The 10,397-nt window shown below is 36.9% G+C and overlaps 2 protein-coding genes across 2 annotated transcripts; both read right to left on the reverse strand.

Annotated features, from left to right (window-relative positions):
* Window positions 1-1,185: 1,185 nt before the first annotated feature.
* Window positions 1,186-3,524, reverse strand: LOC113746485 (erythroblast NAD(P)(+)--arginine ADP-ribosyltransferase-like). The gene is made up of 3 exons (XM_027282343.1): window positions 3,043-3,524; window positions 2,821-2,920; window positions 1,186-2,251 (listed from the first exon to the last, which is right to left on the reverse strand). Exons 2-3 carry the CDS (start codon window positions 2,893-2,895, stop codon window positions 1,514-1,516), a joined length of 813 nt encoding a protein of 270 aa, XP_027138144.1. The 5' UTR covers window positions 2,896-2,920; window positions 3,043-3,524; the 3' UTR covers window positions 1,186-1,513.
* A 3,426-nt stretch (window positions 3,525-6,950) lies between these two features.
* Window positions 6,951-9,750, reverse strand: LOC109138234 (ecto-ADP-ribosyltransferase 5). Its single transcript, XM_027282342.1, has 3 exons — window positions 9,610-9,750; window positions 8,350-8,447; window positions 6,951-7,711 (listed from the first exon to the last, which is right to left on the reverse strand). Exons 2-3 carry the CDS (start codon window positions 8,422-8,424, stop codon window positions 6,971-6,973), a joined length of 816 nt encoding a protein of 271 aa, XP_027138143.1. The 5' UTR covers window positions 8,425-8,447; window positions 9,610-9,750; the 3' UTR covers window positions 6,951-6,970.
* Between the last annotated feature and the right edge of the window lie 647 nt (window positions 9,751-10,397).

Below are 10,397 nucleotides of genomic sequence, written 5' to 3' on the forward strand. Positions count from 1 at the left end.
TGTAGTTGTTTGGTGTACTGGTGTAGAGTGCAAATTATTATGACTAAATCAACAATCAATACTGAACTGTACATTATTAGATTTACTGGATTTCAAATGTCAGTCTTATCTTATCTTATCTATTCTTATACGACTCCATAAAAATAGCTCAAAACTTCTATTGATAGCATAGACTGATAAACCTGAGCCAACATAAGACCATCAACTGGTCAATTAACCACTCCTTTTTTAACAGAGGTGTATATGCAGTTAACAAGACATCAGGGCCGCTGGAAAATTTTATCTCCAGAACACATCTAGACAGAATTATCCTCTCTTCTGTTTCATGATTACCGGGCTGTCAGCTGGGGGTGTTTATGCCACAAAGTTTTTCTTTTTTATTTCAACAACATACCCACCTTCAAGTGAAGCATGAGCCTTCTCTTGTTTTGACTTTTTCTTTCTTTTATTTGCTCCCGATTCATATTGCCACTCACTGAGGCCATGCTGTCCACTAAAGAGAAGCGAAGGGGAGGGAGACGGAGGAGGGAGTGTGTGCTAGACAACACTCAGACAGGGGGGGCGAGGTGAGGTTGTGCTTTCTGAATCATCATATAATGATGAGTAAACAATGGAGTTGAATATAAGTCAAACTTTTACAACTGACAAGTTAGTAAAGCATCATAAAATAGTGAGTAAAACTATTTTGTGAGGTACATAAACAGTGTTTAAGTGCATTTATCACCCACTACAGCTCATCCTTTGTGAAACAAAATAAAACCCAATTTGTTTCAGACACATAATGTAATGTTAGCCTAGCAGACAGCTCATGTGAGTAAGACTGAGTAATTGACTGGAATTGATCTGTGAAATAATTAATATCATGCCCAGAGCAATAAACTAAACCCAGCAGAGAGAATTACCTTAATTTCTCCATTCACAAACTTTTCCTGTTGTTATTGCAAATGTTGCCTCTGTATTTGGATAAAAATTTCAGTCATCTTAGACAAACTGGGACACATGGATACTCTGGACATAGTGTATCTGACTCTAAGTAAAGGCAGCATGTGTCCCAATATTACAAAATGTCACTATTTATTATTATATACCCATTAGACAGTAAATGATATTCACCTCTATAAACTTGTTAGTGGACTCTTTATTGCTATTCACAGATGAAAATTGAACGAAAAAGAATGGCTTGTTTAAGAATTTATTTCATGAATTCATGAAATTTCCACACAAAATATTTGTTGCACATATACATTTTGCTAAATGCTAACACATCACAAATACATTTCAGAAATAAAATGTTGTTGTTGCTGTAGCTACAGTAGAATATGTTGTATAAGTATAAAAACTTAAGCCTGCAATATTTAAAGAACCTCCAAGCATGAATTTAGGGATAGAGGAGAGTGTTTGAATATATATAGAATCATTACATTAACATACATTAGTTTACTGAGCAAGACTAAACTCTAAGCTTTGTTTTCACTTTGGTCCACCACTTGAAGAAGAACCACTGGTTGCTTTGTTACTTTGCAGCACGGCAGTCTAGATTGCTTTCAACTCCTGCACTCTCGAGATTGTAGATGATCTCGCAGTCAGTCAAACCTTCTACAAATCTATTCGTCGCTTTAGTTATTTTGAACTTCTCATAGGGAGGGATGAGCACCTCTTGCTCTTTACTTCCGAGATGTGGATAGTCTTTCAGGAAAGCACCAAAACAGGTCTTAATTTTAAAGCAGGTCTTGTTACCAAACTGTTTAAGGTCAGTGCTGTAAGAGCTGGATGCAAAAAACCCAAACCGAATAATTTTGTCGTTGCTGTTAAATATATCATTTGTTCTTCTGTAAGTAGTGGTGCACTTTTTATTGTTATTGAGGATTTGAATAGCCGATGTCAGCCAGAAATGTAAGGATTGAAATGGAAAGGAGGTGCCATAGTCTGTTCTATTGGTCCGGACTGCTTCATTAAACTTCTTGTAAAATTTTTCATAGTCAGATGTATAAAGACAGATTGCCTGCATGTGATCCTTAGTTAAAGCAACATCCTCTTTTCTTTTTCTTTCTAGGCTGCGGTTTGTACAATCTTTTGCCTGTTTCCAGGCTTTTCCGAATATTTCAGATGTCAATTCTTTTTCAAAGTAATTGTCTATGACAATTTTCGCCATTTTTTCATTGCAGCCAAAGTACATGTCATCAACAGCATCTTCAACCATGCTCAATGGGATGCTCTGACTTGGATCTCGGAAAGTGAAGTTGAAGCGGATCTAAAAGGGAAACAGAGAGAGAAAGAAGGAGGTCATTAAATATTAAAACTGCACTTAAAAACGTATATCCCATTTGAGTTGTGATGCAGACACTAACTGTCACACATTTCACTGAACAGGCCCAAACGTTCAAAACTCTGTGAATTATGGCAACACTGAAGTTATAATGCTTGAAGTAATACAATGCCATTTCAGCAACAATCACATATGCATATCTTAATTACAATATAGAATATTAACAGAACAATAGGTGTACCCATGCAACAAATGCTATATGGAAAATGCAGGTACTGTTCCCAACTTGTTTAATTCCATTATAGAGGAAACGGATTCACCAGTATTAGAAGTTAATATTAAAATTGAGACATCAGTGTATCCTAGTATCTTAAGCAAGATTTTATTCATGCTTATGCACTTGGTCTCTAAATTAAGCACATATATGTATTTTTCTGCATATATGGAAAGTAAAGCAAAGCAAAAGTATCCGTGAACAACTCAAAGTAATGGTGTAAACATTCATTTACCGATAACATTTGTAAAACTTTGGGAATGTCACATCCTCCACTCACCGCCATGGAGTCTACAGGCATCATCCAGCAGAGGAGTAAATACAGTGAAGCAAAGATCATCACGTTTCCCTTCATCACTGCAGTCAGGCAAACTGTAAACCTGAATCACATTCAACAACGGTGAACTGCATCACATTGTGTACTTGTAACAAAGATAAATAAAAAAAACAAGACATTAAAACATATGTGACACACAAGAGCTGGTTTGAAAACTCAACTCACCAATTTTCAGGATGTAAAAAAATTGTCAAAGTCAGAGGTTGTGATCAGACAAGTCCTGAGCTTGTGTTCAGGACTCAAGTCAACTACAGCTACATATATACGTTGAATCTGTGGCAGGACATGCCACAAGTCCTCCCACATACATGCACATTTTGCACGTCCGAAGTATGTGGGCTGACTGCATAAAGGTATTATACGCAATTATATGCAAGTTAAACATGCATGCTTGTGTGCTGTGCATCCATATAAGGTTGCATGCATCCCCCTGAGTTGGAATTTTTTATCTTATTATTATCCTATTAGTTATGGAACTGTTTTGTCAGAACTAAATGGACAGCCTGAGAACTGAAACCAAGTAACAAAACCACCAAACCACAAGTAAGATCAGCCATCGGCTCTTTACGTCAATATGAAATAAGCACACATAAAAAACTATCATGTCTATGAAATGAATCTTAAAATAAATAAATGAGGAAATAAATCTATAAATAAAATTGTAAAAAAAATGACAATTTCAGGCTGCAACTTAAACATGTTTCGTGCACTTTATGGATGATGATGATGATTCAGGGACAGCTCAACATATAAAATCAGCAGTGCAGGACTTATTTACGTGAAAAGTCACATTTTTCCTTTCTCCCTCCTTTGCAGTCACAGAACCCGAACAAGTCAGTATTTTTTTTTTCTCATATTTCCTACATGACAATATTCTTCTTTATAAGCCAGTCATAGCTTGGTATTTGTTTACTCACTTTGACACTCTTGGCAGTGTGACTGATGGTAATCTAAAGTACAATATTAAATAGTTACTTGTAAGTGTTAAAAAATGGTGAAGAGAAATGGTAGATTTAAAGTCACCTGAACATTCATTTGTTAATCCAAATTTTTAGCATCCAAAGAAATAGTTGAACAGGCACAATATAACAAAACAATACCTTTTATTGTGAGTTTTTTTATTACTTGGGACATAGCATAAGTCCGGAGGTGTTTAAACCACACACACGCGTCATACATAAGTCGGACTTTTAACATATTTTATATGATATGTTAGGACAGTTTAGAAACTACTTTACTACTCATGTCTGATCTCTTCCATACTACAGGTGTGGTTGGTGGTATTATGCAAAGAGAAATGTTATCCCTTGGGCATAGCCCCTTTCACACTAACTGGATCTTTACCTTTTTGGACTGTCTTACGAACTGTCTGATGAACTGTCTGGGGGGGGAGTTGTCTGGTGAAAGGTTTCCAGGTCCAAAGCTTTACTATATTTTACATATATTTTGACTAGTGTAGGACTGGTGTACATAAAAGAGAAATAAAGAATATACCTAAAAGTACTTGTCCGGTAAATGCCCACACTATTCCACAGAACATCATCACCTTTCTAACACTCATTCTCTAAACCACACCAATGACGTTCTTTCTTTATTAGTTCGCATGATTTTCACACATTAGGTGTTGCACAAAGTGTTATAGGAGTCAGCCAGTGATATATTAAAGTCTCTTTAAGGTTATCATACATCATAAGTTCAGCTGTAATAATAATAAATATACTTCTCTTGACTATTGTATGAAGTTGAGCATACATCATAAACCTTATATAACTCATTATACAGTTTGTTTAGATAGAAATTTTGATATTTGGTCAACCATCTCTGCTGTGTCAATTGCCCTTTTAAAGGTTAGTAATTTTAGGCAGATTATTTTATATTTTTATATGCAGTAGTTTGAGTTTTGTCAGCTCTTCAACTTCAAGACCTCCTTCCTCATCTTGGCCCTTTGAATAAGCAAAAAATCAAATGTGCAGAGAACTCAAAATCAATAGTGTAGCAATTATGAAAATAAACCAATGTCTGTAATGTTCACATATTATCCACTGTGCCTAGAATAAGGTGACACATTGTGAAACTGCCACACATGCATGTAGCCAAGATGTGTGGTTTTGCTTGAGTATTCTGTGGCTTCTCAAGGAAATGTATCCACCTTCAGTCAATCATCGACCAACTGCTCAAAATGATTCAGTAAACATTATAGACTTTTATTTTATATGCAAATCCATCAACAATTTAGCCATTGTAACAAAGCAGCAGCATATTAAATGACCATAGGCAGAATTACAATTGAAGCTCCCAGCTCTTACTGTTTATTGATACAGGTGATACATATGGTAATATATGTAAATGTTAAGGATAATTAACACAAGTTCTACACAAGTTTTCAATGCAAAACAAAGGCCAAAATTCCCAGTCATCAGAGCTCAGAGTACAGGCACACAGGTGCAGGTAGCAAGGATTCATCACAGCAGACATGACTGATATCTGCACTAGGATGGAGATTTTTTTTAAAATTGTGGTTTTGTAAGTTCTCTTAGTATCACCTTTAAAGTCTACAGAGAGAAAGAACTGTTGGATTATTTAGCATTGGGAGGGTTTGGTTTAGAAATGTCCAACCAGCTACATTAAACATCATGTCACTTTGATTAAAGTTATGTAGTTGTTGTTGTGTAGTTATTGTAGTTGTTTGGTGTACTGGTGTAGAGTGCAAATTATTATGACTAAATCAACAATCAATACTGAACTGTACATTATTAGATTTACTGGATTTCAAATGTCAGTCTTATCTTATCTTATCTATTCTTATACGACTCCATAAAAATAGCTCAAAACTTCTATTGATAGCATAGACTGATAAACCTGAGCCAACATAAGACCATCAACTGGTCAATTAAACACTCCTTTTTTAACAGAGGTGTATATGCAGTTAACAAGACATCAGGGCCGCTGGAAAATTTTATCTCCAGAACACATCTAGACAGAATTATCCTCTCTTCTGTTTCATGATTACTGGGCTGTCAGCTGGGGGTGTTTATGCCACAAAGTTTTTCTTTTTTATTTCAACAACATACCCACCTTCAAGTGAAGCATGAGCCTTCTCTTGTTTTGACTTTTTCTTTCTTTTATTTGCTCCCGATTCATATTGCCACTCACTGAGGCCATGCTGTCCACTAAAGAGAAGCGAAGGGGAGGGAGACGGAGGAGGGAGTGTGTGCTAGACAACACTCAGACAGGGGGGGCGAGGTGAGGTTGTGCTTTCTGAATCATCATATAATGATGAGTAAACAATGGAGTTGAATATAAGTCAAACTTTTACAACTGACAAGTTAGTAAAGCATCATAAAATAGCGAGTAAAACTATTTTGTGAGGTACATAAACAGTGTTTAAGTGCATTTATCACCCACTACAGCTCATCCTTTGTGAAACAAAATAAAACCCAATTTCCTGTGAGAAGCCACATTGCATCTAAAAGCATGTGCTGGTGCAGCATGCAATCACATGAATACACCGTGCTAACCACATAGCAAGAAAAGAAATTGTTCAAGGAGGAAGGCAAAAAGTCTAGCACAAAAGTACTTTGAATAAGATTTACTCTTTTCTGAATGTTTCATATATTCCCTTATATCAGAAGTCTGAGCTACATATGTGTGTGAGAGAGAGATGCAGCGAAGCTTATTCAATCAAACCCATGATGACACCATACACTATCTCTGTTTCAGATACATAATGTAGTGTTAGCCTAGCAGACAGCTCATGTGAGTAAGACTGAGTAATCGACTGGAATTGATCTGTGAAATAATTAATATCATGTCCAGAGCAATAAACTAGACCCAGCAGAGAGAATTACCTTAATTTCTCCATTCACAAACTTTTCCTGTTGCTATTGCAAATGTAGAATATGTTGTATAAATATAAAAACTTAAGCCTGAAATAATTAAAGAACCTCCAAGCATGAATTTAGGGATAGAGGAGAGTGTTTGAATATATATAGAAGCATTACATTAACATACATTAGTTTACTGAGCAAGACTAAACTCTAAGCTTTGTTTTCACTTTGGTCCACCACTTGAAGAAGAACCACTGGTTGCTTTGTTACTTTGCAGCACGGCAGTCTAGATTGCTTTCAACTCCTGCACTCTCGAGATTGTAGATGATCTCGCAGTCAGTCAAGCCTTCTACAAATCTCTTCTTCGCTTTAGTGATTTTGAACTTCTCATAGGGAGGGATGAGCACCTCTTGCTCTTTACTTCCAAGATATGGATAGTCTTTCAGGAAAGCACCAAAACAGGTCTTAATTTTAAAGCAGGTCTTGTTACCAAACTTTTTCAGGTCAGTGCTGTAAGAGCTGGATGCAAAAAAACCAAACCGAATCATTTTGTCGTTGCTGTCAAATGTAACATTTGTTCTTCGGTAAGTAGTGATGCACTTTTTATTGTAATTGAGGATTTGAATAGCCGATGTCAGCCAGAAATGTAAGGAGTGGAATGGAAAGCAGGTGCCATAGATTTTTCTATTGGTCCGGACTGCTTCATTAAACTTCTTGTAAAATTTTTCATAGTCAGATGTATAAAGACAGATTGCCTGCATGTGATCCTTAGTTAAAGCCACATCCTCTTTTCTTTTTCTTTCTAGGCTGCGGGTTGCACAACCTTTTGCCTGTTTCCAGGCTTTTCCAAATATTTCAGATGTCACTTCTTTTTTAAAGTAATTGTCTTTGACTGTTTTCGCCATTTTTTCATTGCAGCCAAAGTACATGTCATCAACAGCATCTTCAACCATGCTCAATGGGATGACCTGGTAAGCGTCTTGTTGTGGACCGAAGATGTCACTGATCTAGAGGGGAAGACAAAGATAAGAAGAAAGGCAGTGAATTAGATGCAGTTTGTACCACAGTGACAAAGTGTAGCTTTCTTAATGATGGCCGATGCATTTTCTACTTAGGTATTCAGTACTACTGCAAACCAGTGACACCAGCTCACAGTGACACCAGCCCTCAACACTATCTGTACATACCATACTTACACTCAAAGTAAAAAAATCCCAAGAAGAAACTGCTCCAAAGTTTAAAAATGTAATTCTGAGTAATTCTTTTGAAACGACCCATTGGAGCAGGATGACACTGTCGATTCAAAAGCTGTCTGATGCCAGAATTAGTGGATTAAGCAAGACAGTACTCTGGCATATTAAATAATGTAAACTTTTTCTTCCTGTCTCCCCAAAGAAAATATTTATTTATTCGCTGGAACTCTCCTGAACCTGAGCTTACTGAGTCAAGTAAGATTTAGCAAGGCTTGTGTCTAATCTCTAAATTAAGAACCTGAATAAAAAATGAAGCAAAACAATGTTTTCAACACAGCACCATGTGTGAGCAACATGTTCAAAGCATATAGACAGTTAACACTGTGTGTTAACATTTGTCAAGTTTAAAGAATTTATTCAGTTTTTCACATAGTTTAAACTGTGCCACTGACCTTCTTGGAGCTTATAGGCTGCATCCAACAAAGAAGCGCACACATTGTAGTTAAAATCTGCATGTTACCCTTCATCACTGCAATCAGACAGACAGGTTCTGAAATTATAAACACAAAAAACAGAAATGAAACACATTTGACATTAACAGTGATAATAAAACATGGCATAATCACTTCTAATTCAAATCTTGCGTCTTTTCAAAGTCAGAAGTGTTGAAATATGAACTCTGCCTTGTCACAGACCACCAACACACACACATACACACACACGCACACACACACACAGGCACATACACACCCACACACATTTGGACATGTTCTAATCTTGTGTATGCTTGCAGTGTGTGTATACTTCATATGAATTCACACATTGCTTAAGATAGTGGCTTTTGATTTTAGCTGGCTGTTACCCTTCAAAGGAAATTAGGTTTCTTTTTACCAGACATATGACACGTTCATGTGTGTCCACACTAACCAACCTTAAGCTGCAACTATCACTTAAGGTCCATCTATGATTACACTGATCAACTGCAGGCAGTTACACAATAGATGAGTAAACCACTTTAGTCAGAGCCAAACAACAGTACTCCATTCTTATTTCAGTCCTAATTAGTAGTGTCTATCATTGTCTAAGCAAGTAGGACCACAGTTTATTTAGTTTAGATTTTATTTGAAAAACATGTCTAGTGAGTCAAAAGGCAATGAATTAGATGCAGATTGTACCACAGTGACAAAGTGTAGCTTTCTTTATGATGATTGTCAGGTCAAATCAAAACACGCTGAAACTTGACAGACAGAACTTTAATATTTAATGAGCAGGCACACCTCACTGCCGCCTAGACAGACATTGGTGCGATACGCAGCATTCGCTGCTGAGACATGCGGTACTGGGAACCCTGGATACTGAACTAGACTCAACTCACATGCTGGTGACACCAGCTCGCTTCTAATTTATATTCACTGTTCTCGACACTACCTGCACATACCATACTGTTACTGATGAATACTAAAGACACTGCTTCGAGGCTTCTTCAGATTAGTTCCAGTACCAGTGTCAGACAGTACACTTTAGCCTGTGGTTACTATTCACGACTGCATACAGAGTTTGGAGAGACTCATTGCTGCAGTTTGGTTAGTCAGACTAGTACTGCATGTTAGCAGTAATAAATGTTACATGTAACAAACAAACAGGTTCTGATAATAAATCTAGATCAAATCATCTGTGAAATTCAGAGGTATTGAAATATCAACTCACCATACCTTTCAGAGTATGTGTTGAGCACAGATCAAAAGTTATGTCAAGACAAATTGTCAACAACTTGCCTATGTGCGGTGTATGTTTCAGTGCTCCTACACTAACCAACCGTGAAAAACAAAAGGCTCTACAGCAGTAGTTGAACCTGTGTGTGAAAATGAAGCACACTATACCACATAGTGCATGTGCTGTTTTTCTTAAACCAGTGTCATTTCCTGTTAAAGGCCACAAGCAGCAAAACCTGCTTGTGAAATGCTACACAATAGACTTCAATGTGCAGGAAGATGAAAAGAAGAAATAACAAGGAAACATTCGTCTTGATTGTGTTTGAAAACTGTTCACTGCCAATGCAAAGTGTTCATACTAAATTTATCCACAAACACTGTCAACATAATTTACACTGCGTCTTGAAGCTAAAGTATGACTCAAGTATGACTACTAATGTTCTTATAACATAAGGGGTTATGTGTTGAGTCTTCAGCACAGCAGCACAGATCAAACTACAGGGACATAGATATGCCCATTACCCTTTTGCTTTTATTTGATAGCTGACTGTAAAGATTTACAGGAAACAGTGGAAGAGAGAGTGGGGGATGACAGAAATGAGCCTGAGATAGAGTGTTTACTTAGTGTGTGCTTTAGACCACTAAGCCACAAGGATGCACCAGCTTGACATTTTCTATTTACACATGGCCAACAGCCAACATATCATCTCCTGTGGTTATGTTAAAGATGGGAGGAGGGGTGCACCTACAAAACTAAAGTAAATGCGATGTCTCTTTTTGTTTGCTGA

The sequence above is a fragment of the Larimichthys crocea genome, chromosome X (assembly GCF_000972845.2).
Source record: "Larimichthys crocea isolate SSNF chromosome X, L_crocea_2.0, whole genome shotgun sequence".
NCBI lineage: Eukaryota > Metazoa > Chordata > Actinopteri > Sciaenidae > Larimichthys > Larimichthys crocea.

Coding starts and splice junctions, on each gene's coding strand:
- LOC113746485 (XM_027282343.1), bottom strand. CDS start 2,895: ATGAAGGGAAACGTGATGATCTTTGCTTCACTGTATTTACTCCTCTGC. Junction 2,252..2,820: donor TGCCTGTAGACTCCATGGCG/GTGAGTGGAGGA, acceptor TTTCCCTTTTAG/ATCCGCTTCAACTTCACTTT.
- LOC109138234 (XM_027282342.1), bottom strand. CDS start 8,424: ATGAAGGGTAACATGCAGATTTTAACTACAATGTGTGCGCTTCTTTGT. Junction 7,712..8,349: donor AGCCTATAAGCTCCAAGAAG/GTCAGTGGCACA, acceptor CTTCCCCTCTAG/ATCAGTGACATCTTCGGTCC.